The sequence below is a fragment of the Callorhinus ursinus genome, unplaced genomic scaffold (assembly GCF_003265705.2).
Source record: "Callorhinus ursinus isolate GAN/ISIS: 27379988/994484 unplaced genomic scaffold, GSC_fseal_2.0 scaffold31, whole genome shotgun sequence".
NCBI classification, from domain to species: domain Eukaryota; kingdom Metazoa; phylum Chordata; class Mammalia; order Carnivora; family Otariidae; genus Callorhinus; species Callorhinus ursinus.
The window spans coordinates 14,364,724-14,392,205 of record NW_027397093.1 but is presented as its reverse complement, the minus strand read 5'-3'; the positions used below and the strand labels follow the sequence as shown (position 1 = coordinate 14,392,205).

The following is a 27,482-nucleotide window of genomic DNA, read 5'->3' as shown; positions in this document are numbered from 1 at the left end:
ACGGAGCCTGATGCGGGGCTCCGTCCCTGACCCCGAGGTCATGACCTGAGCTGAAATCAAGAGTCGATGCTCAACTGACCACTAAATAAATAAATAAAATCTTAAAAAAAATCAGTGGGAGAAACTGGGTGTGGAACTCTCTACTATTTTCACAAATTTTCTGTAAACCTAAAACAGTTCTAAAATTAAATTTATTTTTTAAAATTTACAGATGAAGAGCACAGAGACCCAACGGATTTGCTGGCTTCCCAGGACCCAGTCTTTTCCAACCCCTCTGTCCCCAGGTGGCTTGAAGAGGAATTAGGGAAAATATACACCAGTGACACTCAGCCCTCAAGCTAATGCTCAGAGGGGAAGATGCATACAGGGTCCCGGTAAACAAAAAGGAGAATTGCACCCTTTTTGCAAATGGGAGGCTTGACTAGAAACGTTCCAGATCCAACGTAAGTGAAAGCAAAGCGACTGCTATGGTGCCAGTGCTAGATTTCTACAGGAAAAAAAGAAGGGAGGAAGGAATTAGAGAAGAAAGGAACGAGAGAGAGGAAGGATAGCATGCAAAAGAAAGACAAAGTATACATTCTGGAAGAAGACACCCCCAGGAACTGAAGAAAATATTAGGGAAGGAATGTTTTGCATTCTCAAGAAATTAAAGATAACTCAAACTCTTTGAAACCAGAGAAGTTGAGACAAAGCAAAAAGATGAGTTGAAAAGGAGGTTGTGGGGACTAAGAAAGGGAGCCAAGGACAAAAATAACACTGCGGAGTTCATGATTATAGTAGAGTAATATCAAGGGTGTAGTTGATGTGATAGTGAAATGGAAGACAGATGTGAGAAAAATCACAGAGCATGTGGAAGAAATTAACCCAGTGTGCAGTAGAGGTGAACGCTAAGACTGCCCTATCAGCGCACGAGGAGGATACACTAGCAAGAGCTGTTTGACCTTGGACAAAACACTTAACGTCTCTTCTGATTTGTCGTCCGTGAAATTGTGCTAATAACGGTAGCTACGATGTAAAGTTATGGGGGTTTGGGACCGAGAGGATGGGCTCTGCCCATGCAAGCTGCCAGGTTTAAATCCTCAATCTGATTCTTACTACTTGTATAACTTTGACCAAGTTACTTCTTTTTTCAGCTCCTTATCTGTAAAATTGTCATAACAGTCGTCGTATCTACCTCGTAAGGTTCCAGTGTAGATTAAACACTGAAGAACTGAAGGATCCTTCTTGACATAACTTTATGAATATGTGATTATTTCAGTTTATAGGTACTTCATAGGTAAACATGCTGAATGATGAAAAATGAGAACCATTCCCATTAAATGCTATTAAAATGCCCACTGCCATTATTATTATTATTTAAAGATTTATTTATCTATTTTAGAGAGAGAATGTGTGCACGCACATGCGTTTGGGGGAGGCGCAGAGGGAGAGGGGAGAGAGAATCTCAAGCAGACTCCCCACTGAGCATGAAGCCTGACGCCGGGCTTGATCTCACAACCCTGAGATCATGAACGGAGCTGAAATCAAGAGTTGGACGCTTCAGCAACTGAGCCACCCAGGTGCCCCATCATCATTGTTATTTAACATTATTCTCTGGAAGTATTAGCTAATGCAATTGGACAAGAAAAAAAGATATAAATATTGAAAGGGTGGTGTGGTCTGACTGAAACTTATAAAAGAGTTTTGACAAGTGTGAAATCAACCAACCAGGGGACGGAGGAAAGACGATCTTGGCGGCTCTGGGGACAGAACTCAGGTTTGAGAAGCTAGGAAATGTAATGAGATCTCGGTTACTATAGCTGTCCATGGTGAAGTTGGATACCATGTTTCCCATGGGCTGGGAAGGTCGCTACAGAACTTCTGAGGGCGTCCAACAATGGGGTTCTAAGGCATTGTTGGTGAGGATGCCAACTTTCCCTGCCTTTGCTGCAAATGGGTCTCCAGCCTATTCTCATTATTTACGGGGAGTGGGGCTGGCGGGGGGGGGTGGTTGTTGAACCAAAAAACCGGGCAAGGAGAAGCTGACCCCCACATGTGTCCTTAAGCCAAGAATCCCAGGGGTGGCTCTCTCATCTTCAAACTGCAATACGTTCTAGGCAATGTTTCTAAGGTGTGGCAAACATACTCTGGTGGTACAACAGATTAACTTAGGTGGCACATGGAGGAACCATTCAATACACTTATATTTATCTTCTTGCATACGAGGAACTTTTATAAATAACATATCAAAAACATGACGCCATGGCTATTATTGCTTAGATAAAAACTATATTCAAGTAAAAAAATGAAAAAGGTACATTTAAGAAAACATTAGGAATAGGACAGATAGTGAACAGTTGTAACAAATTGGCAGTAAGAGAATGGCTCAAGCGTGGGAGCCAAGGGCTCTTGTCACTGACTCTGGAGTCTGACGAACCTGTGTTCTAATTCCCCAGGCTCCCTTTCATCACATGACATCAAAATAAATGACTTCTGTGCACTCGTGTTCTTAGCAGCACTATTCACAACCCGAATGTCCACTGATGGATGAACGGATCAACAACATGTGACATGGACATTCAATGGAATATTATTCAGCTTAAAAAAAGGAAGGGAATTCTGACACATGCTACAACATGGACGAACCTCGAGGACACTTCGCTCAGTGACATAAACCAGTCACAAAAAGGCCAAATACTGTATGACTCCACTTACACGAGGGACCTGGAATAGTCAAATCTATAGAGACAGAAAGTAGAAGGATGGTTGCCAGGGGCTGAGGGGAGGGGACAGGGAGTTCGTGTTGGATGGGTGTAGAGTTTCAGTTTTGCAAGATGAGGAGAGTTCTGTAGGTGGATGTGGTGATGGTTGCGTAATATGCATGTATTAGCCCTGAACTGTACTCTTGACAGTGGGTAAGATGGTAAGTTTTATGTTAAAAATGCATAAAAATCAACTACAAAAAGTAATTTTATGGACTCATATAATAGGGAAGGATGGGGGACAGTCAGGGGCTGCAGGTGTGACTGATGCTTTGTCCCCTTGGAATGATGATGACCAGTGACAGCATCCTTGCAAAAGCCAATATTCCCCTCCTCCCCCTCAAGTCCATGGATTGGCCAAGTCCAAGAATTGGCCAAGTCCAAGCCTGTGATTGGCTCAGCTTGGGTCACATGCTTATCCTACCCCGGAACCAGTCACGGTGCCCAGGGATGGGGTGTTGTGGTTTGGATGGAGCTAGTTTCAGGCTTACCCTGGAAGGAGGGTGGGGAACATCCTGGGCAGCCCCAAACAATGGCTACCACGGTGCCTAAGGAGACTGGATCCCAAGAAGGACCCAGAGCCATCGGGGAGAAGATTGGAAAGGAAACATCTGTCTTCGTGCTTCAGACAGAGAGGCAGAGGGTAGGGAGAAATTTCAAGGTCTGGAGCCGGGAGAAACTTAAGAGTGACCTAGAAGGGCGCCTGGGTGGCTCAGATGGTTAAGCGTCTGCCTTCGGCTCAGGTCATGATCCCGGGGTCCTGGGATCGAGTCCCACATCGGGCTCCCTGCTAGGTGGGGAGCCTGCTTCTCCCTCTGCCTCTGCCTCTCTCTCTCTCTCTCTCTCTCTCTCTGACTCTCATGAATAAGTAAATAAAACATTTAAAAAAAAAGTGACCTAGAAGTGGCTATGGCGTCCTGACCCCATGATGGCCAAATGGGCGCCCCCCCACTGCAGCCAGGGGGTGCTGCTAAGCAAAGCGCAGAGACTGCACAGGCCTTAGGGGCCACAGCCCAGGAACCAGTCTGGCCTCCAACCCACGTAGGATCTGAGAGCACAGGTGGCCTGGTGCAGGTGACGAGGAAGGCAGGCTGGATGCCACTCACATTTCCAAGAAGGCCATTGACAACTCTGACCTGTGCTTTGTGACACATCTGGAACCTTCAAGTTCCCCCAGCTGGCTGTCCCCCTGGAGTTTAGCAATAATTTCCTTAAAACCTGCAAAGAGGATGGGGGCCCGATGAGGGACTTTGAAGAGAGTCAGGGAGTGAGTGAGAGCAAATCCTGACAAGCTCCCTATCTGAGAGGTGGGGGGAAGAGGAACCAGGAGACAGGGGAGGGCGGAATGAGTGGCTGGAAATGAGAGATGAGCAGGCTGGGGCTGGGGGCTGGCCTGTGGAGCACTGACTGAGAAGCCCCGCAGCCCTGGGTTTGATCCACTATTTATTGCCTGTGTGAACTCCGACATGTTACTTTTGCTCTAAGCCTCGGATTTCCCACCTGTATGATGTGGATAATGATGCCTGCCTTACATGCTTCAACTCAGTCCCTTTGCCTTTCTTCCTCCAGATAGACCGCAGGGCTGTGGAGAAAGATCTCTTTGCCATCCACCCTCAAAATAGATGAGTAAGAAGCCAGGCCCAGAATACCCTGTCTTTAAGCGCACTGACAATGGGTGCAAAGGCCAGGCAGTGACACAAGAGCATTTTGCAGGGAGTTGCAAAAGCAAAATCAATCTACTGATCTACAATCTACGGGCTAAGCAGCGCTTTGGAATAGGAAAATGCCAAGAATCTGCAGTTGCAAATATTAACCGCTCAGCCATACTTCCTGACCAATTAAAGGGGAGGTAGAAGGATGACCGAAAGAGCTAGGTTTTTTTGGTTTTGTTTGTGTGTGTGTGTGTGTGTGTGTGTGTGTGCCAACAAGTATGGTTCATTCTGGAAGCAGATATCTTCTAGGATTTTTTACTGTGTGGATTGTTAAAAATCATTCCTCATGGAGTAGGGAGAGACTGTCATACCTACAACTGCCGGGCGCAAGGACCCCATTCCATGAACACACCTCTACGTCAGCCCCTTGACGGGGTTGGACAGGCCAATGTGGGGCTGGAGAGTCTGGGAATGGGGGTTGGGAAGGGAAGCCGAACTGGTGTGTTGGAAAAAAAAATTAAATGTGAGAGAAAGTTCCTACAGATGCTACAACATGGATGAGCCTTGAGGACATCCTACCCAGTGAACTAAGCCAGTCGCAAAAGGACTAATACGTCGGGGCTCACTGATAAGGGGTGCCTGGAGCAGTTCTGTTCATAGGGACGGGCAGTAGGAAGGTGGTTGCCGGGAGCAGAGGCGGGGGGAATGCTGTTCGTGTTTAATGGGCACAGAGTTTCAGTTTTGCAAGATGAAGAGGGTTCTGTGGACAGATGGTGGCGATGTTTGCACAACAATGTGAGTGTACTTCATTACCACTGAACTGCACACTTGAAACATCGTTAAAATGGTAAATTTTATGTTATGTGGATTTTACCATAATAAAAAAAAATGGGCAAGAAGGAGAATACAATGCATGTGTGCTTTCTGGGGGCAAACTGGGGGCAGGGATGAGCACAGGGGAGGACAGAGCCAGTGAGATGACAAGGGGCATGCTGCCGCCAGGGGAACATCCTCAGTGGGAGGGGGAACTTTAAAAACACAAGGCGATTTAACATTGACAGGATGCTGTTGGCTAGATTCACAGCAGATCCCCATCCAGCCCCTGATCTGGGCTGAAGCTGGCTGCACACACAGGTTTTGTGTGAATGGGGTCTTTGAGAAAACCCAGAGGGACCTAATCCATCTGAGCTGCTGTGAGGTGGACCCGTGTTGCCAGCACGGGAAGGAGCCACGGTCCAGGGACCTGACTCGGTGGAAGTAGGAGCTCAGAGCCACAGGTGACCACAACACTGTGGATTCCCAATGCCTCCATGTCTCCCTGTCCCGGCTTTCCAGGCAATCTGCAGAAATCTCAAGGAACACTGGACTTCCCAGAGCATCAAAGGCCATCTTCTCTAGATGGTAAAGGATATCAAAACCCCAGCTGGGTCCCATTTATGGAAGGTCTCTTTCCTCCTCGATCTTTCCAACCACCATTTGGCTAAGGCTTATGCGTTTCGGGTTGCAGCTGCCACCTTTGGTGAGGGTTGCTGTTTGGAAGGCAGTAGAACACAGTGGGGAAAAGCGGGAGTTCCCCAGCCAGACATGCTGGATTTGGGGCCTGCCCCTGCCACTTACTGTGTGGCTTTGGACAAGTTATTTCACTGTTTGAGCCTCGATTTATTCATCTGTAAAATGGGAGTGATGATATTCATGGTCTGCCTCACAGAGCTTTTGGGAGAATCGAATACGGTACCGCTAGGAACTCAACAGTTGGTGTCGATGGTTACTTTACGGAGGCCTGTGGGTTCTGACCTCTGCTCTAACCTACCCAGAGCCCTTTGTGTCTTCGCTCAGGAGGGACAGAGCCTCTTTCTCAGGCTGCCCTTCAGCTCCTGGGAACATAGAACCACTGGGTAAGCCCCGCGTGGAATGGGACAGTTCTGTGCAGCCCACCCCCGCTCCTGGGATACCTGAACCCCAAGCACACACCCACTACAGACAGTAGAGTGGAATTGTCCTCCTAAAGGGAAGGCAGCCTTTTAATGGGCTCTGTGTGATAGGAAAATCGGTGTTGCTGTTGAGGTGGTGGGGCTGAGAACAGCCTCAAACCTGGGGGCAGCTCCTGAGCAAGGCAGGCAAAGGGACTCGGACTCAGCATTCTGCCTTTGGCTTTGAAGTTCTCTCTTCTGCGTTCTGGCTTGAATGCATCCGAAGAACTTGTGCTCTCCCGACGTCTTGGGGGGGAGGGAAGGAACTAGGCAGGGGGGGGCGGGGGGGGGGGGGGCGGCCAGGCCCCTAGCTGGGAGCTGCTCGGGAGACCTAGCAGAGCTCTTCTCCCCTCAAGGCCCCAGGCAGATGTGGGGCAAGCCCAGCTTTTGCTCCGGGCTCTGCTGGTGACCTGGGAAGAGCCGACTCCCTTCTCTGAGCTTCGCCTCCACCTCTTCTTTCTACACCCAGACAACAAATGCTTAGGGAATACCTACTCCATGCCAGACGCTCAGCCCCCTTAGGACCCCGTATAGTCCAGTGGGGGAGAATACTCTACATGGCGGGTAGCTGTGCTCTTCTCAGCCCCTGCCCCGGCCAAAGGCCCCAGGATGATGCAGCAGCCTCCTCCCTGGTCTCCCCCCATCCCCTCTGGCCCCCGACAGACAATCCGTTCTCTACTCAGCAGCCCCTGAGGCGTCCCCCCAGGCCCTGCTCGTAAGGCTCCAGTGTACCCCCACGCCCGCTGCATGGGACCACAGGCCGGCTCTGCCCACCTATCCCATCTCATTTCTTACGAGACCCCAGCCACCCTGGCCTGCGTGTGCTTTCACCCACACCCCGGGCAGGTGAGAGCCCTACTTCTGGGCTCTGCCTAGACCCACATCGGGCTGGATCCTGCCTGTTGTTCAGCTCAAGGAGCCTTCTCCGCACCCTGCCAGGTCTTCTTACTGTCCCTCCTTTACCCTGCTTTCTTTTCCTTATGGCACCTAATCCCTTCGGATGTTTTCCTTTGTTGTCTGCACTCCCCGTCACGAGGAGGATGTAAGCTCATAGCAGCGGGAACTTGTCTGGACTCTTGCGCAGAGCCGAGCTCACAGCCGCTAAGAAGTCCGCACTGAATAAACGAGTGACTAGATGAAAGGGCAGAACGGGCAGCTTCATCTCCAGGGTGCTTGGATCCCCCGAGGCATACAGCCAGGGTGGGCCTTGGGGAGCCCCCAGGAGGATCTGCTGCGTGGACTCTTACCTGGTTTGTCGCCTTTGGGTAGGGGCGGTGGCTTCGTCTTCTTCGGGGATTGGCTATAACGAACACAAAGACCAGGCTGGGAAGGTGAGGTGGGGGCAGAGTAGCAGGGTGCGGGGGTGGGGGGCAGGGAGGGAACTGCTCCAGGGAGACGCATGAGCCACCCCTCCTGGAGATCCCCAAAGCATCGGCTCCCCTGGCAGAAGCCACCCCAGCGGGGCCCCAAGAGAACTGTGACTCCTGTGCCTGGCTGTGGCCACAAGGAACCAAGGCCCTCTGGCCCTCTGGAGCGGTAAGGGGGGCCTCCGCCCCGGCCCACGGCAGCGCACCCCAGCCCCCGCTTGGCTCCCGCTTCCTGGCAGGGAGGAAACCTTCCCCCTGTGAGTGGAGAAACCGGAGCTCCTGCTACCCTAATAGAGGACTTGAGCAAGCCTGTTTACACACCCAATGTAATTGTCCTCCCTACAACTCTGGGAGAGGGGTTTTGAGAGGTGCAGCTGAGGCCCACGGATGGGCGGTGGCTTGCCCAGGCTCACAGTGAAGCCCACCTTCCTCCTGGGCCTCCCCTGGTCTCAGAGCAGAAAAGAGAACCCAGCTCAGGGCCAGAGCGAGAACCTAGGTCTTCAACAAACCTAAAGGAGCACAAGCACCTGCCCCCTTCTCACCAAGCTGCAACCACCCCCAAACTTAACTAACATTCCCCAGAGTGAGCACATTCCTGCCTTCCCTTCCTGACGGCCCCCACCGTCTCACTGGCTCCTTCAAATCCTCCCTATCCTGCAGCGTTCCCCAAGCTCTATCAGAAAAAACTCGGGAGATTGTCAAAATGACGCATCCCCTGGCTTATCCCCAACCTGCTGTGGTGGAATCTCTAGGAACCTGCATTTTTCACAAGGTCTCTGGCAAATCCACATGCTGCTGGCCTGGGAAGTTAGACTGGCCCGAGCCTGAATCCCAGCTCTGCTGCTGGTCAGCTGGGTGACTTTGGGCCACCATTCAACTGTTGCTGAGCCCGAGTTTTCTAATCTGTAAAATGGGGGTACCCCTGCCTCCGCGGGTGGTTGCGTAGGCTGCAAATACATGAGCCTTCTGCTGAGGTCAGGCAGCACAGAGGTCACGCATTATTGCCAGTTTCGTTGCCGACACCTGGCCCTACTCACCTGCCTCGTGAGGACTTCCCTAACCTTCCCTTGCCCTGTGTCCTTCGGCTATGCGAGGCGCTTAACACCACCATTAAGGTACTTCTGCTGGCCTGCTAGCTTTCCTTCTCTTCTTGCCTTCCCAAAGACCGAGAGCTGGAGGGCTCATATGTGGCTTCTCCAGGGCTGCCTTGCTACCGCTGACACAGGTCACCCCTTGGGCATCCCCCAGAGCCAGCCGCTGAGGCCTGGGCTGACAGAGGGGCCTTCAGGCAGCACGGGCGGGCCTGGGGGCGGGGTCCCCGGGGGAGGGGCTGCACCTCCTCCCCCTCCAGCACAGGCTCAGTGAGCCCAGGCTGTGGCCAGTGCCCGGATCCCTTTTCCAGACCAGCCTGGCCTCACCTGGGAGGACAGGTGGCTGGACGTGAGGGAACAGTTCTGGGAACAGAGGGGCAGGTGAGGGGTGTAGAGCCCACCTGTAGGATGGCTGTTGCCTCTCTTGAGATGGCTCTTGGACTTCCTGGAGCTGATCGAGAAGTTTTTCCACCGGGATAGAGTCTAGGGGCTGCGGAAGGAGCTGAGCCACCGCTGTCTGCAGGAGTCCCAGCGCCAGGTCTTTCTCTGTAAGCACAGCCGGGGGGCACGGTCCTCAGTGGCAAGACCCACCCTGTCCTGTCCCCACAAGGAACAGGCTGGAAGCAGGGCCTCTAGCTCTTCTGCCCAACCCTGGCCCAGGGCAACTCTCTCTAACCATTTGACGTTCTGCTTCTAGGTCCCCTTTGGGGGGGCCCCCCCTTCTGTCCTGGCCCCTATGTATGCAGAGCACCCAGCCCTTCCCCACCTGTCACCACACGATCACATGCACCACATGCCTGTGCCTTGTTTTTGGCCGCCTCTGGCCTACCCAGCAGCCATGGCTCCAGGCTGTCTCTGGGAAGCCCCCGGAGGACCTGCCTCCAGCCCCTGCCCTGCCTCTCCTCCTCTCCCTCCAGCTCCCGACAGCACTCCTTAACCCCCACTTAGATACAGCCCCCACCATCCCAGGGTGTGCACAGGTGTCTGCTCATGCGTCCGCTCATGCATCTGCTCATGCGTCCCCCTGTATATGTTGTGTCTGGGTGTGCATGTTTCCCACAGTGCTGGGTGAGGGGGTCTGTCTGCTGAAGACGTCTCTGGACTTCTCCATCCCAGGTGCCAAGGGCAGTGGTCAGCCCAAAGTCCCCTCCGAGAAGCAGGGTGGTGGCAGTTCTGCCGAGGGAGAGGGAGGAGGGAGCAGAGGGGCCGCCCGGCTGGAACAGGTTCGTTTGGGGCTCCAAAAATGAGTAGCAGCCTAGGCGGAAGGCCCTGGGTGGGAGCCGAGTGACATCCAGAGAACAAGGCCCTCAACAGCCTCCAGCCCGAGAAAGCCCCGGGGCATGGGCCGTGTCCTCACCCTTTGGGGGAGCATACAGGAGCCAGAACTGGATAGCGCTCAAGGAGTCTGTCTGCAGGATCTGACAAAGGAGCTCCAGGATCTGCGGGCAGGACAACAGGCCCCGGGTCAGCGTGTCTGGATGGCATGTCCCAGCCCGCAGCACAGACCCCTGTCCTACAACGTCCTAAACCGGTCCCCACCATGGCTCCTGCCCGTGATTTGGCACTTTACAGAACACTTTCTCTGCCACCAGTCCCAGGGGAAGAGTCTTAACCTCCTCACTGGACAGAGGAAGAATCAGAGGCCTTGAAGGAGGACACCCAGCAGGGAGACTGTGGCAGAATGAAGCTTCGGAGTCACATCTGTGGACCCCTCCTTCCTGAACCCCACGTGGGCTGATTGTACCCCAAAGTCCCTCACTAGGAAGGCAAAGTGAGAGCGGGCCGGTCAGCCGCTCAGAGACGCACCGAGTCCCAGATCCCTGGGTCCTTGGCGTGGGGATTTCAGGAACCCCACAGGCCTTCCCACCCTGGAGCTCCCAGGGTCTGGAGATGCTAGCATGGAGGTGGGGTGATCCCAGTGGGCAGGCTGAGGGTCAGGGCTGGCTGCTTCTGCAGACTGCCCAGCCTGGGGCTCCATCTCGCCGAGTAGCGTGCACACTTCTTTCTCGGCCGCTTCCTCAGCCTCGGGCATCTCTGCCACTTCCAGGCCCTCTTCCACCTGTGTTCTCCAGGTAAGTGTCATCGGGGGGAGATCCAGCTCTGGGTCGGGTGGGATATGGGGGCTCCCTAGGCGGGGCTGCTGATGGCGGCTGTGGCTGCGGTCGGCTGGAGTTGGGGCCTGCGGTAGGAAGTGGAGCCCCTGGAGTCCTAGGAAAGTGGGGTCCCCTCAGTGCTTGGCAGTTGGTCTTCCCAGGACCTAACAGGGCCTCTCAGTCCCCAGCAGGTCTGCCTCATCCTTGGCAGAGTGGGAACCGGGCCGAGACTCTTCCCAGGCCTCTGCCTGCTAGGGTGCCCCCTCAGCCCCAGATACCCACCTGTTGCAGTGATCCCCCACCCTGGGTCTGCCCCTGGGCCCTTCTCCGTTCTCCGCGTCCAACTTACCTGCCCTGGGCCCCCTCCCCACAGGACCCGAGAACCTAATTCCAGGCAAGGTGAGGCCGCCCTATGGTGGAGAAAGTTACTGTTCTAGTCCTGGCTATGCTGCTCCCTCACTGGGGACCTGGGCCACAGAATGTCACCTGGCAGGGCCTTAGCCTCCCCGTCTGTGGAATGGGGGTTCTGGGCCCTGTCTGCTCTAGTCACTTCACTGGACTCTTGTAAGTCTCCAAAGGGACTGCAGGCTTGAAAGTGCTGGTCGCAGGGAGGGTGTCAAGATGCTGGCGCAGGGTCTAACCTTTCCTGGAGAACATGTATGCATTTGAAAAGGGACCGTGAGATATAGCCTTAACCCACTGGCATCGGTCCCGGATTCATCTCAGGCCTTGACGGGGAAACTTGCACAGGAAAGAGGTGGGTCTGTGGGTCTGTGCGTCACCGTGGCAGAGGCCAAACCCCTCTGAACGTGGGGAGACCCAGCTGGGGCTGGCCTGGCTGGCTGTCATTCCCCCACTGTAGCTCCCTTAGCCCTTTGCGACAACACGTTCCTGCTCCCAGTTTGGGTAGATCATGGAACTAAAGCCCCGAGGGGGGAAGGCCTTCAAAGAGAGGGAGAGCCTCCCACAGAAACCTGGAAGCAACAGGGGATTGGATCCAGGGGCTTGACTCGCAGGCGGGGAGTTTCTGGGGCTGACAGTCTCAGGTACAAGTATCCCCTGGGAGAGGACACACTGCCTTTTTTTTTTGAGAGAGAGAGAGAGAGAGAGAGAGAGAGAGAGGTGGGCGGTGGGGCAGAGGGAGAGGAAGAGAGGATCTTAAGCAGGGTCCACCTCAGCGTGGAGCCCGAAGCGGGGCTCCATCTCAGGACCTTGAGATCATGACCTGAGCCAAAATCAAGAGTTCGATGCTTAACTGATCGAGCCCCCAGGCGCCCCGAGAGGCCACACTTTAAAGCAGTTTGTAAGCACCCCAGTTGGGATTGCTGTGAGCCTGGGAGCAGCAACCACCATGCTGGTAGCCCTCAGACCAGGCATCCGTTGGGCCGTAGTTCCCAGCGTTCCCGGGCCTCACCAGCAGCTCCTGATCCTGCAGGACAATGGTCTGGACTCCTCCATCTTTGCCAGAAGGATCAATCCAGGGGCTCTGGCGGGAGTGGCGGCGACCAATGGCTCGGGTGGAAGTGGGGATGAGCCTCCCGGTCTCGGCCGAGTACTTTGCCCCCTGCTGCCGCTGAGGCTCCTCCTTCTGCTGGGAGCAAAGTGGCCAGAGACTCCAGGCAGTGAGAGAGAGATTGAGAGAGAGAGAGAGGTTCAAGGAAGAAGGCAGAGGGGAAGAGAAGGAAGCCCCGTCACACCTCCAGGGCATCACCTTGCCTCCTGGAACCCTAGCATCACAACATTGCAGGGAACGGGGAGGATGACCAGACCAGCCCCACCCTGCCCTCTGCTCCTCTCCCCAGCCAGGGGCCTCTGCATAGCCCAAATTCTTCCTCCTGAAACGTCTTGAATTCTGGAGCCCCCCTGAAGTCCTCATATTTCCTCCTAGGGAGACCCTCCTTCCCTCTCCACCCCTGTGCCCATCAGAGATTTGAAAGCAGTATCCCGGGCTGAAGGCCCCCATTGCCTACCTTAACTCCCAGCTCAGCTGCCCCCACGTGTGTCCCCTAGAGGTTGGCATTCTTTCTTTGCCCTGGGAAACCCTCCTGAGCCAAGCTTGGGGGTATGAGGCCTGGGACCTCCTACCCTTGCAACCCCAGTTGAGACTGGTAGTATACTTCTGATTTGATTGATTGATTGATTGATTTATATTTTTTGTTTTAGAGAGAGCAAGAGAGCCCATGTGCTTGAGTGGGGGAGGGGGGCGGGCGCAGAGGAAAAGGGAGAGAAGCAGACTCCCTGCCGAACACAGAGCCCGACACCCAACGTGGGGCTCAATCTCAGGACCCTGAGGTCAAGTTGGGCGCTCCACTGGCTGAGCCACCCACGTGCCCCTATTCTTCTCCCCATTTTAAAGATAAGAAAACTGAGACCCAGAGAGCTTAGCTGAGTTGCTGTGAGCATTGCAGTGAGTTAGCCGCAAAGCAGGAATGAGAACTCTGTTGCCCAAGACAAGGGCAGAACCAGATTCTGTCCCAAGGGCCAGACCTGTCCTCAGTCCAATTCCAAATACCTCCAAGCTGCCTCCCAGTTGTCTTTACTGGATTACCAGCAAATGGCCCCCATGAGGTCACCCCATCCTGTCTGAAATCCTTCAGTGAGTCTCCACTCCTTATGAGATTCGACACTACAGTAAGTTCAGAAATTAAGAACAAGCTCCTCTTTTTGCCCACATTCAAAGTTGGCCCCTTCTCACCTTCCGCCCCCCAACATGGCTGCCCACTTATCCCTGTACTTCAGCCACGGTCTCTTAGGATGTCCTGCATTTCCCAGCTTCTGAGTTTCTGTGCGGCAGGCCACACTAGGAATGCCTCCCCTGCCCACGTCCAGACACCCCACCTCTGTTACGAACCCTCCTTGGATTTCCCCACCTAGCCACCTTCTCTTCTCCTTGGAGCTCTTGCTGCAACCCTCCGCCTTCAGGTTGGTGTTCTGCAGCCCCCTCCTCCCCATGCCAACAGCCCCCCACTCTTGTGGACATGGGCTCTACTGCCCGTGAGGTGGAACCCACCTGGGAGGGGTTTTGTTACAAAGGGCTGGACCCTTCGGATCTCTTCCCAGGCAGCTCCTTTGTTCTACACCCACCTCTTTGCTCTTCAGCTCATTCTCTTTGGTGAAGATGGCCACCTGGGAAGTCAGGTCCTTCAACTCCTTCTTCCAGGCCTCTGGGAAGACATTGCCAGCTGATACCTGGGGTCCTCCTCCCTGCCCTCCCGGTGGTACCCGGCATTGGGAGGGCGGTGGGGGGGAGCAGGGAAGAGCCTGCTCACCTCCCCAACCTTCCACCTTATATCTTACAGGGAAAGGGGGAGGCGGTAACCTTGAGGGAAGGAGGAGGAATCCACCCTTTGGTGGATGAGGGTGGTCACTACTGGAGGGGGCCGACTAGCCTGTGGCTTCACTGGGAGGTGCTAGAGATGCTTGGCTACCTGCGCCAAGATGTGTGCAGGTTAATCCAGCTTTGCCTCTCTGAGGCACCTGAGGCCAACACTGAGACTCAGTTGCTGTGCTGTACCAGTCACTCAGATATTGACCTGCTCCTGGCGAAGTTGGGGACATGGCACGGCGGTGAGCCTCCCTAGCCTCCCTGCCCTGCACGGCTGTCCTGGATCCTCCCCGGGGCCTCTCCCGACCCCGACCTTGCCAGTGGGCTTCCCCTTGGCCCTCAGGGAAGGGCCAGGAGCAGGGCAGGGCAGTGGCCGCCGGAAAAACTGCCGCTCCAGCTCCATCTCTGGCTGACTGCTCCGAATGGCCGGTGCCCGAGCATCCAAGCGACTCAACATTTCCAATATCGTCCCTGTCTGTGGCTGTAAGTCATGTGACTGTGGCCCAAATCTGCCTGTCATCTGATTATCAGTACTCCTCAAACACCTCAAATCGGAGTAGGGGCCACGATTCTGAAGACCTGGGAGTTGGGGAAGTATGCAGATGCTGCTGTCTGAGGAAACGAGGAAAAATCTAGGGTACCCCACAGGACCCCACTGACCTAAGAGCTCTTTCCTTCCCAGGAACCTGGGGAGGGGCTGCTGCCCAAGTACCCACCAGAAGAAAGCCGGGGTTCCCGATTGGACTGCGGATCTCCGATGGGGACAGAGATGGTGGGCATTCCCATCAGACAGCGGGATAGAAGTGTGGCTTGAGGCAAGGGGGCCGGAGAGAACTCGTCTCTGACGACACACACGGGCTTCCCGGTGAGATCTGTGAAGGGCGAGCGGCCGTAGGGAGGAGGTGGGTGGACCCCAGGAACCCCGGGAGAGGGGGAAGAGGCTGGTGGGCAGGGAGAGCACTGAGCCCGCTTCTTCCATAACCACAAGCCCATAGACCGCTGGAGCTGGGAGGCCCTTCGGCCACAGAGGCCTTACCCATGGGGACATTAGAGTGGACTGTGACAAGCTGTGCTCAGGGTCACGCAGCGAGTCAGGCGGAGGTGAGATAGGAACCCAGGCTTCCTGGGACCCTAGTCCTGGGGTCCTTCTGATTTTCTAGGACAGAGCAAGGAACTGCAGGTGTGAACACATAGAGGTAGGCAGCTTAAAGAGGAGGACATGCGGCTGGGTCATTAACCCACAGTCTGTGACCAGAGGGGCCTGGGCTCAAATCACAGGGAGTAAGATTTAGCTAGACCCCCTGGATAAAACTCCTTGCCATCTGTCAGCTGTGTAGGGCAGCCTGGAGGAGGTGGTGAGCAGCTTACACACGAGGACCCTTCTGGTTTACGGTCTGTGTGACCGTGTATTACCGTCCATCGTGAAGCTTCGAGGACCAGCCTGGTTAGGGTCTAGCACGGTGGCTCACTCTGTCCTTCCGGAAACACCCCTCTTTTGGTCAGGTGTCCCCTCATTCTCCTGGTGCCTCCTAACTTGCAGGCTGCTCCTTACTTCTGCTGCTCCTTCCTTTTCAGCTCCTTGCCCCCCTCGGCCTTGGGGTCCCTGAGCTCTCCTGCATCTACACAGGCTCCTGGCTTGCCCATCCAGGCACGCCATTTCCAACGCTGTCCCTTCTCGAATGGCCACATCGGCATCTCTCGCCTGAACCCCCGGCCCGGCTGCCTACTCTGCACTTCTACCCCCAAGCCTGAAAGGTATGTGGAGTCTGGCATCTCCCAGGTCCCCACCAAATTCCCCACCCCTCCCCCACCCTGCGCTGGCCCTCGCTTCAGGCTTTTTCGCCTCACAGCCAATGTGATTCTGGTTTTCTAGTCACTCAGGCCCAGCACCTGGGAATCAGCCTTGGCTGCTCTCTGCCTTTCCTACTCGTTTTTAACTACTCTGCAAATCCTGTTGGCTTCACCTCCGTGTATCTCCAGAACAGGGCCACTCTTCCACTGCTACCTTCTTGGTCCATGCCACCCTCCAGACAGTGGCCAATACATCACTCCTGTCACTTCTTTGCCTTCACCTTCCAATGGCTCCCGTTGACTCAGTGAGATGGCTCAATGGCAAGTGGGGTGACCTCCAAGGCCCACGTGATCAGGACCCCCACCACCTCTCTGGTGCATCTCCCTTCTACCCCTCCTTACTCTGCTCCAGCCACACTGGCTTCCTTGCTGATCCTCCAGCAGAGCCAGGATTCGTGCCTCAGGGCCTTTGCACTTGCTGTTCCCTCTGCCTGGGACATTCTTTCCCCCAATATCCACATGGTTCATGCCCTCTCTCCTTTAGTTCTTTGTTCAAATGCCATGCTCTTGATGAGGTCTACTCCCCTCTAGAGCCTTGGCACTTCCTATGTTCTGACACCTTACCTATTTCCTATCCTTTCCCACCAGAGTCAGCTCCATGAGGTCAGGGACTGTCTTACTCACTGTCACATTCCCAGCGCCTAAAATAGTGCCTGACTTCACACTCAATAGATACTTGATGGACGGATGGCTAAGTGGATGGATTGGCCTGAGTTCGAGAACAGAGTGCAGTTCTGGGGTAGAACATTCATCCCTTTCTCTGGTTTGTAAAATGGGAGGATCGGCAATGAGGGGAATTGTCGACGGCTACACAGTCTGCCTTGGAGCCTGCGCCACAGGTCAAGTCTTTGCTTGACCAAGTGATGGCAAGTGGCCAAGCAGCTCTCTGACCCTGACCAAATCCTCAGCCTCCCTGGGTCTCAGCTTCGAAACAGGGGCTGGCTCCTCCCTTTCCAGTTTTCAAGACGGCCCCGCCACCTCCAGCCGGGCCCCTACCTACCCCAGGCCTACCTCGGATGTGGGTCACGCGTTGTGGGTGGGGGTGGTGTCGGGAGAAGAAGGAGTGGTGGCTGAGGCGGCCAAAGTGGTAGGCACCAGGGGTTTGAGGCTTGGGGGTCTTTGGTGCCGTTTGGATCAGCTGGAAATCCACGATCCCTGGGATCATCAGTTCTTTCTGTGGCCTGCCGTCCCCGTGGCTCCTTGGCCTGTGCTCTGACTTCTTTTCAGGCTTCAGCTCAGCCCTTGGACTGGAGGAGAAGGTCAAGGAGAAGCTAATGGAACCTCCCGGCAGCAATGCCCACCCGGCTCAGAGCTCGGTGCTTATCTGGAGTCTATTCCCGAGACACTCTGTAATCGGTTTCCGGGATTTCACTTCCACCCCCATGGCACCCAAAGCTGGGCCTCCCCGCCAGGGTCCTCTCCCAACTGGTACAATCCAGTCCCAGGGAGCCTTCTGTCTTCCTAAGATGCCTTAGCAGGGAGCTAGGATCTATTTGAGAGAACTCAGATGGAATCTCCCAAGACCTCAGTCTTCTCCCACAAACCCCCCCTCAAGCCAGAAGAAAGAAGCCGTCGACCCACCTACTCATCCGAATACCTGGGTTGGAGCAAAGGTACCTTATATACACAGACAGACACAGCAAGGGCCTCTCCCCAAGCTGACTGTTGGCAACCCAGGAGACGCCAGCTATAGGCGGTCCCCCTGGCCCCCGTGCCCCCCAGGCAGCCTTGGCCCAGACTCAGCGTCCAGAGGCCAAAGCTGGAGCACCGAGCCCAGACAGCGCCTTTTCCCGTGGGGGCCCCTCCCGGGAGACGCAGAGCTGATGGGGCTGCATTCGGAATAGCAGCGCTGCAGGGACGCGTCAAGCTCTCGCTCGGCTTCGCTGGAGATAAGCTTCTCGGGTTGTCTGTCCTGCACCCTGCACCCCTGCCCTCTGCTGAGGATGCCGGGCCCTGCCTCTGGAGGAGGAGCTCGAGGTCAGTCTAGCAAGGATCCAAAGGTGGGGTGATCTCCGCCTGGGGCCTGTGGGGACCACCTGCCTGCGCGCTGTCTGTACTCCCTTCTCCCGCTGGCCCTGGCTGAAGGGAGGCCCTCTGGAGAAGAGATGGGCTCTGGATATGCTAAGCAAGGTGCTCTGCCCCGGGACCCTCTGAGGATTTCGCTGACCAGGCCCCTGAGTTTTCTGTGCCGTCCTCGATTGGCCTCTAAGGGATCTGGGACTTAAAGAAATAAAGCAAACCTTCTCTGAAAGCTGCAGTTACCTGGCCTCCCCTACCCCAACTGACGGAGGATGTCACCCCTTAAAAGCCCCAGGGATTCTAGCACTAGGCGCCTCTGCCCCCTGCCACCATGTCCTCTCCTTCCAGGCAGGGACCCAGTTTGTGACCTGTGCTAACTCCGGCCCGAGAACCCACCCGGGGCCTGGCTGAGGGCAGCAGAAGGTGAGCCCTCTCTGTCGGTTGGGTGCCCCTCTGCCATCTTCGTCTCCCACCCCGCCCTGCCCCCACCACCCCCTTGGTCAGCAGCGGGGACGCCCACGTGGGGTCTTACCTCATCAGTGGATGTTCAGCTAACTGGGTCTCCACCTCCGTAGCCATTGTAGGCTTTCTAACAGAATAAAGGCCGGTGCACCAAACACTAGTGTTGAAGATGGATAACAGGACCTCTCATACACTGGCGGTGGGAGTGTAAATGGAACAGACACTTGGGGGAGAAAAATTGGCAATGTCTTGTAAAATTGAACACTTGCATGCTGTAGCACTCAATGGTTCCTCTCCCCGACACATACCCAATGGATGCTCTTGCTGTCGTACCACTGGGGCTGTTTGTGAGAATGTTCAGACGAACATTGTTCAAATTAGCCAACACCTGGTGACATCCCAAATGTCCAGTGGCAGAAAGAACGGGTAAATGAGCTGTGTTACATGTGGGCAATTGAGCATCATATTGCAATGGAAATGAACCACAGCTACACGGAACCACGTGGACGAATCTTACAAATAGAACGTGCGGTCAAGGAAAGCAAGTCCCAGAAGACCACATAGCCCGAGATTCCTTTCTTAAAAGTTAAGCTCAAAGGAAAGCCAAATGATCATAAATGTGATAAAATAAGGGGGACAAATCAAAGAGAATGCTAAACACAAAATTCAGCTAGTGGTTACTTCTGAGAGAAGTCAGGGAGGGCGGATAGGATGGGAGGGGAGCAGGTAGGATGTGTTAGTGGTGGTATTCCAGTTCTTGGTTTGAGAGGCGCATTTGCTGGTGCTCGTTATAAAATGAAATAGACTAATTCAGTGATGTGGATGAAAGATGATGGGTGTCAAAGTCAAGAATTGTGATTGGTCTAAATCTATGGACCTGAATATAACTGTAGGTACATAGATATGCCTATACACACACATACACATCTATAGATCCATGGATTTATCTGTTTCTATCTCTCCAAAGTGCAGGGGTTGCAGGTCCTAGGGATGGGGTTGGGACCGGGAGTCGGTGCATTCTGAAAATGAGCTCTCAGTCACAAAATCTGCAAAGGACCCCAGAGATCCACAGGGCCAGCCCCTCAAGCACTGTTTGAGATTGGGGAAGGGGAGACTTGAGGCCACACAGCCAGGACTCCAGGCATCCTGACTCCAAGTCTCATGATCTCTTCTCTAAAGAGAAAAACAGTTGGCGGAACTTCCTTTGAAGGAAGCTTTGGACATCCTTGGTGACAGGGGCTGGGTCTGGAGCGCTCACATGCTGCTGCAGGCTTGAGGACAGGCCATTCGGAAGCCCCAACCCATCTGCCTACAGGAAAAAGTACTTGTTAGAACAAAGACGTTCAAATGCTTTTGACTGTGATCATACTAAGAAACTCCTTCATAGGTCATGATTCACACACGGGCGTGCACGCACCTCTGTGTATGTGAAATGGAAGGAAGAACATCCTACAGCAATCCTTACCCTTGCCACAAATGATGCACAGTGCTATTTTCATCCTACTTTTCGTTTTCATTTTGCAAATGTGAGATGTGACCCATCCAATTGATTTTATAAGCCACGAATGGGCCACAACCCACAGCTGCGGTAGAGGTCAACGGGGACTGAGCCAGGCCGGTCTTTTCCAGAGCAGGACAGGTGGGCCCCACTGTGTCTGCCTCCATCCTCACTCCCCTCTCTGCCTGGCCCCCACGCAGCGGGACACAAGGGGTCTGGACGCTCACACCAGTCCTGAGACAGAACTTCGCTTTCCCCATCTCGGCCTCCGGAGGCCCTCCCCCGGCCCCCTGTCTGGCTCTAGTGTCCATTTCCTCCCCGGGAGAGATCCATGGACTCACCGAGGCAAGTACCCGCTACAGTCTGTGTATGAGAAGTCCCTGCTGCCTGAGCAGAAAGGAGCAAGAGGACACAGCGATAGGCAGGCAGGCTCGCTGGTTCTGTGGGCAAGCCTTGCCGGCTTTGTGACCACATGAGCTGGTGGTTGCTAGGCGACCCCTTCCCCACAACTCCAGAACCACTCCCCAGCGCCCCTCTCCTCCCCACTCCGCCCAGCTCCTCTGACCCCTCCAGGTTCCCTCCAAGGCCCTTCTCCACCTGGCACTCAGCATTTTCAGTGGGGGCCAAGGGAGACAATGGGAGTCTGGGGACAGTTTTCGGCCAGCAAGCGGCAGGCAGAGAGAGAAAAACTGGCAGGCAAGGAAGGCTGATGGAGCTGGGTCCCAGCTTTGTCAGCCCGACTGGGCCTGGTGCCACCATAGAGGGCTCTGCCTCCACAAATCCCGTTCCTGGGGCTTGATTTGCGGACAGCTGTCTCTTAGCTGGAGAGAAAGGAGGCTGCCCAAGTGACCCAGAGCCTCCCTCCAGCCCTACTCTGGGCAGGATAGCTGGGTGGGAAGACCCTGGTTTTCAGGTGGGCAGGGGTCTCCATCTGATTTGGACACTTCTTAGATGTGCCACCTGGGGTAAGTCACCTTTGCTGCCAGAAACACGAAACAGTGGTAAGAGGGCTCGGTTTGAACACCAGTTCTGCTACTTCCGGGCCGTGTGGCCTCAGACAGATTACCTGATGTCTCTGACCTTCAGTTATCGTATCTCGGAAATGGACATGTTACTTACACTTATTCTCATGGGATTGTTGGGAAGACGGAGCGACTTAATGCATGTTGAAGTGTTTAGAACAGTGCCAGGCACTAAGTGTGATCACCTACCATTATTGTCTTCTCTGAGCCTGTACGACAGGGCAGCCTCCTCTACCCCTGGTGTCCTTCTGAAGGACAAATGAGCTCAGGGAAGCCAGGTACCTAGTCCTTTGCCTGGTACACACGAGATGCTCAAAAATGGTAACGGTAATGCTCATTAATATTGGTGTCTTGATGGAGGTAGGATTTTATATTATATGTAGGTTTATAGGTGGGATGAGTCCTTAGTCTGAGAACTCCCTTGGGTGATTCACTTGATTGCTCTAAGGCTCAACTCGGATACCCGTAAAACGAAGTGAGGATATCCCTTAGTCCACGGGGTGTGATGAGATCAGGCACCGTGAGCGGTGCAAACTGGTTCTGTAAACTAAGGGAGAGTGCTTGATGCTGTGTGTTCTGCTAGGAAGGAAGAAAAAGAAGGAAAGCTAGAGGCAAACCCAACTCCTTCAAAAGTTCTGCCCATCCCAGCTGAGGGTGGGGATTCAAACGACGGTGGTGACCCATTGTGGGGTAGTGCCTGATCTTGGCCTTGCCCCAAATGCTTCTCCATCCGTACAGGTCAGAATGGTCTCCACCTAAGTGTAGCTTTTCCTGGGCCTGTCTCTGCGGGAATGAGGCGACCCATCCTTCTTCCATGCTTCTGGGAATTCTGGCTACTCTTATGATAAACAATACTCTGTTTGAAAGAAGAGAAAGCTTTCTTCCTTCCTGCCCAGTCCCTCCCTGTTGCTTCCAGCACAACTTGGGGGGTTTCCCACCTGGGAGCTGATGCGGCTGAAGCTAAAGCCCATCTTTCCCTTCCGGCTGTACCTCTTATTCTTCCATTATGTTCTTCAGAACCCAACACGGGGTCTGCATGCAGATTGCAGTGGTGGGGGTGAAGGGAGCCCCTTAAGGAATGCCTTCAACACTGGTTTGTAAGGTTGATAACATAATTGCTAAGCAAACCCTTCTGACATCTTCTTTATGGACTGTCCAAGGCAGGAGGGTCTGTCTGCCTGGAACTGCTTTGAAGTTTGGTCCTCCTGCTCCGATGCCTCAGTTACGAGAGGAGGAACATAAAATGTCATGGAGCATTGGCTATGTGCCAGGCCCTGTGCTCATCCTTTTAGACATGTTATCTTAAATCCTGAGTTACAGGTGTTGCAATTATTTCTAAAATTTCTAAAATTTCCATTTTGTTCTTTATAGCTTCTATTTCTTTGCTAAAACTTTCTATTTTTTTCCCTCACTTATTTCAAATGTGTTTCTAATTGCTCATTGGAACTTTTTTTTTTATCATGGCTGCTATAAAATCTTCCTCAGATAATTCTAACATCATTGTCATTTTGGTATTGGCATCATTGTGTTTTTTGAGGAATTTCTCCAGAACATTGACATTTTCAAGTTTATAGCATAGGTTGTATCTTTGTATTGTCTCCAGGAACTATAGTGATCTGTTGTTTCCTTCCAGATATTGGACTGGATTTGTTCTCTCTCTCTCTCTCTCTCTCTCTCTCTTCCTCTCTCAATCCTGCCAAGGGTTATTTATTTTTATCAGTTTTTTTCTCAAAGAACAAATGTTTAGGCTTTTGGTCTTCTCTACCTAATTTCTTCCACTCTCTTTGGGTCTAGTTCATGTTCTTTTTATAATTTCTTTTAAAGACTTTTTTTGAAAAAAGATTTTATTTATTTATTTGACAGAGAGAGACACAGCGAGAGAGGGAACACAAGCAGGGGGAGTGGGAGAGGGAGAAGCAGGCTTCCCGCGGAGCAGGGAGCCCGATGTGGGGCTCAATCCCAGGATCCCGGGACCATGACCTAAGCTGAAGGCAGACGCTTAATGACTGAGCCCCATTATAATTTTTTGATAGGGATACTTAAGTCATTGACTTTCTGCTTCCTTCTTTTCAAATGTGTTCTACATTTAAGTCCATCATAGCTGCGTCCAGCATGTTCTTCAGTTTGTAGGAGATCAGTGCTGCCTTAATTTGGCTTTAATTTGCATTTCTTTAGTCAGTCAGATTGAGCATCTTTTCCTATGCTTAAGAGCTAGTTGAGTATATTTCTTGCTATTTCTGTTCATATCTTTTATCCACTTCTTCTGTTCGTTAGTCCTTCTTACATGAATATATGCATTTATATATTAGAGACGTTATCCCTTTGTAACATGAGTAAGAAAACATTTTTTTCTGGTTCATTATTTTTCTTTGACTCTGCGTACGCTATGAACACAGTTTTAGATCCCTCTCCTGCTCAACTGCTACTCTGCTGAGGGCTTGCTCACCTACTTTTGGAATTCACACAGGAGGGCTCATTTTGACCCATTCTGCTTTGTTGGGCTTTCATTTATCCCCACGTAAAGTCAAGAGAACAGAGGCCAGAAGCACAGGCTTTGGAGACCCTTGGGCCTGCCATTCCCTAGCTATGTGATCTCAGATAAGTTTTGACAATTTCTAGGCCTCTTCTAGAGTTTCCTCTTCTGTGAAGTAAGGATAATAATTCTGCCCCTATGGGCCTGTTTGATGCTTCAGTAAGATAATACATATATAATCACCCAGCACAGTGCCTGGCCCATAGCAAAGGCTTGAGGCATGGTATTTTTCTTTATTATTACTATCGTTTACCCAAATCATGCAAACATTTCATGAATAGCTGCTGTGTTATCCTAGTGCTGTCCCCCATCAGGGCAGGAGGAGGTCCTGTGATCACACGCCTCTTGGCTCACCTGCTATGTCTTTTCTTCTTTGGACACGGAGTTCTGGATTGTGGCCAGTACCACTGGATACTTTGATGGCTGCTCTGAAAGTGGAGAGTGGCCAGGCTCTGGGGGTTCACCCGCCATGGCATTGCCATGCCTCTACTGTCCCAAAGTCTGTGTGACTAGCCTTCTGGTGGTCTTTTAGAGAAGAGGGAAGGAAAGAAAGGGCATGACTAAAGACCACACGTGGCTCCCCTGGGATGATCAGAGTGACCTGGTTACCCCTCAGCTGAGCAGAACTCACAGCTCTGGAACTGACAGGTAGAGACTGGTCTAAGCCAGCCTTCAGAAAGGTCACCCAACTGGAAGAGCAGGCCTCACGGAAGAGAGAAGAAGCCTGAGCTCTCTAGAAAGATCTAAAGGTCATGGAACCACACAAGCTTCCTACATTCACCCTTGCTCAAGTTAAACACCTCTCAGACTCCCCTCACACTATCTTTGGACACCCCATAAATTCATATGATTGCGTGTATCTCTTCTGCAAACCTGTAAGCTCCAACAGGCTGGGAGGCCAAATCTGCCTCGTGCGTCAGCCAGCAGACGCTCTTGCTCTGCATGGTGGTTACATGGGTGTGTCTGTTCTGTGCTAATTCATGAGCTTCTGGGGCAATGCCTGGTGCCCAGTAAATAATCACTGAATGAATGAATGGATGAATCATAGAGTATAAGGTAGTTATCCAGGCCATTCACCCACTACATGCCTGAATCCTTACCTCAAAATTCCTACCAAGTATAAGCCAGTATTTGTCAACAAAACATCCCTAGTGGCAAGGAGCTCTCTACTGTTCAAAGCTGCCTATTGATTTTGTGTAGTCCTGTTGGCTAGAAAGTTCTTCTTAATATTGAGCTGAAATATATCTTCTTGAGGCTTCCAGTTAGTATTCTTGTTCTTCCCTTATGGTCTCATAAGTCAAGTCTAGGTCCTCTTTGCGATCACAACTCTTTAGACAGTTGAAGTTAATGGACACCTATCTCTTCTCCAGGCTAATTATAAAATCATTGATTAGACACATGTTGAGTACCTACAAAATGGAATAGAGTAGAGAACACAAAGATGAAAAGATACAATACCTGGTCCTCAAGAGGTTACAGGTCTTGTGGGGAGCCAGGGAAATGAAGACAGAATGTGGTATGTGCTGGGGACAGTGAAGACACAGGGGGAGGAGAGCCCAAGCCCACCTAGGAGTCTTGGGGAAGGCCCCACAGAAGAGTGGGTTATAGAATGTGTTCCAAGTAGATCAGAAGAGGAGAGCATGTGCAAAAGTCTGGGGATTCAAAAGCCCATGGAATGTTATAGGAACTCTAAGTTGTTCCACATGGCTAAGGAGACTAGAAATCCCAGATTGGGTAAAACAGCCCAGTTTACACCTCTTGTCCCAGAAAACTGAGTATGTTGTCCATCTCAAAAGCATCTCATATTGGATGATAAACTATATGGTCACTCTATGCCCAGGAAATAAGGTCTCAGTGTGAGGTAGAAATGGGGGACATGAAGGCAGAGAAAGGCCAAGGTTGATCATTAGGGGCCTTGTGGGCCAAGTTCAAGAAGAACATTCTGTTAACTGAACTTTGTATGGCATTTTCCCTTGGAGGTCATCTTCTCCAGATGAAATCTAATTCACAGATAGATCAGTACATCTGTTGAAAGATGATTATTGCTATGGGTTACCATTTGTGGAAGACTTAACCAGGTAAGGGCTTTCCACATAGCCTGGGGTTTGGCCCAGGCAACCTCTGCTGACCCTTGTTCGTGCATATCCTGTAACTGATTCTCTGCCAGTAGGCCTCGGTGTTGACTTGTTTTTATGGTTGTAAGGTTGTGTCCTGAGACAACATTGGGCAATCCCCTCAGGGCCTTCTGTTCCTAACTAGGAACTTTGTAAGGCTTCCCTGGAGGGGGATAGCTCAGGTGGGGGGTAGGCCTACTAGCTATAAACAACTTGCTTTAAATGAGGGAAATGATCTGTGTATTAGAGAGACACATAAGAATCTTCAAATGAAATGAGTTTAATTGGGTCTACAATGATGCAATAACCAGGGAGCCTTGAATGAGATATTTGAATGGGCAGCCAATGGAAAGAGTTTAAATATTTGCAATTCTTGAAAGACATGAGAAATGGATAGTAAGGGTGGGCCTTTGAACTATGTCTGGATGAGTGGTTTCCTTTGCAGTGGTTCCTGCAATATTCCTAGGTGGCAGGTCTAACACTAAATGCAGTGGTCACCTCAAGGATTAGCTTCAGGATTAGCCCTGGTCCCCTGGGCTACTGGGGTCTCCCCCACTCCAGTCATTGCTCTGACACCCAGCTCAGAGGGGACATGAGGCTACTAGGAACGGCAGTTCACCCTGCGCCTCCCATTCCTCCTGTCAACCTACTGAAGGTTGGAGTGAGTTTGGGAATCTCAGTTTATGAATTTGCCAGGGCTGCTGTAAGAAAGGACCATAAGCTGGGTGGTGTGAACAACAGAAATGTATTGTCTCACAGTTCTGGAGACTAGAAACCTGAGATCAAGCTGTCCGCAGGACTGATTCCTTCCAAGTGCCACGAGGAAGAATCTGTCCCCTGCCTCTCCCCTACACTGGTGGTTTGCTGGCCATCCTTTGTGTTCTTGGGCTTGGAAAAGCATCATCTCAACCTCCGTCTTTTATCTTCTCAGGGCATTCTCCCTGTGTGCATGTCTGTGTGCAAATCTCCCCTCTTTGAAGGACCCCGGTTGTATTGGCTTGGGGCCCGCCTTACTCCAGAATGACCTCATCTGTCCAGGCACCCATCTCCTCAGCTGATGCCATTGTTCTTCCCTAGAACCAGCTATCTCCACTCTTCACCTGGATGAATGCAAAAGCCTTGTAACTAGTCTGCCCATTTGGACCTGCATCTAGCCATTCTCCTTAGTGACAAGGGGATTGTTTGAAGACCCAAATGTGATACAATCAGCCCCCTGATTAAAATGACTTCAATGGGGGCACCTGGGTGGCTCAGTTTGTCAAGCGACAGCCTTCGGCTCAGGTCATGATCCTGGCGTCCCGGGATCGAGTCCTGCGTCGGGCTCCCTGCTCGGCGGGGAGTCTGCTTCTCCCTCTGACCCTCCCCCCCTCTCATGCTCATTCTATCTCATTCTCTCTCTCAAATAAATAAATAAAATCTTAAAAAAAATGACTTCAATGGCTGCTTGCTGATATTTGGATAAAGATCAAAATATTATGTCCTACGGGGCCCTGTGGTCTCAGACAGAAAGCTGAACATTTGCAGCCAGCCTCAGTTCCTTTTATTTAAAAAAAAAAAAAATTGAATTGGCAATGCTCTTCTTTCTTCTTCCTTCCTTCCTTCCTTCCTTCCTTCCTTCCTTCCTTCCTTCCTTCCTTCCTTCCTTCCTTTCTTTCTCTTTCTTTCTTTCTTTCTTTCTTTCTTTCTTTCTTTCTTTCTTTCTTTCTTTCTTTCTTTCTTCCTTCCTTCCTTCCTTCCTTCCTTC

At 52.5% G+C, this 27,482-nt stretch overlaps 1 protein-coding gene and 1 long non-coding RNA gene across 2 annotated transcripts in view; one reads left to right on the top strand and one right to left on the bottom strand.

Moving 5' to 3' along the window:
• Nucleotides 1–6,387: 6,387 nt before the first annotated feature.
• Nucleotides 6,388–20,530, bottom strand: TBATA (thymus, brain and testes associated). Its single transcript, XM_073878860.1, has 11 exons — nt 20,411–20,530; nt 19,830–19,880; nt 18,642–18,728; nt 17,102–17,337; nt 14,956–15,111; nt 13,999–14,078; nt 12,329–12,505; nt 10,179–10,260; nt 9,223–9,367; nt 7,611–7,663; nt 6,388–6,609 (listed from the first exon to the last, which is right to left on the bottom strand). Exons 2-11 carry the CDS (start codon nt 19,874–19,876, stop codon nt 6,527–6,529), a joined length of 1,146 nt encoding a protein of 381 aa, XP_073734961.1. The 5' UTR covers nt 19,877–19,880; nt 20,411–20,530; the 3' UTR covers nt 6,388–6,526.
• A 60-nt stretch (nt 20,531–20,590) lies between these two features.
• LOC112807339 (uncharacterized) overlaps nt 20,591–27,482 on the top strand; it is a 7,587-nt gene continuing 695 nt past the window's right edge. Inside the window, exon 1 of the long non-coding RNA XR_003204064.2 lies at nt 20,591–21,034. This is a non-coding gene — a long non-coding RNA (uncharacterized lncRNA). The remainder of the gene's footprint in view (nt 21,035–27,482) is intronic.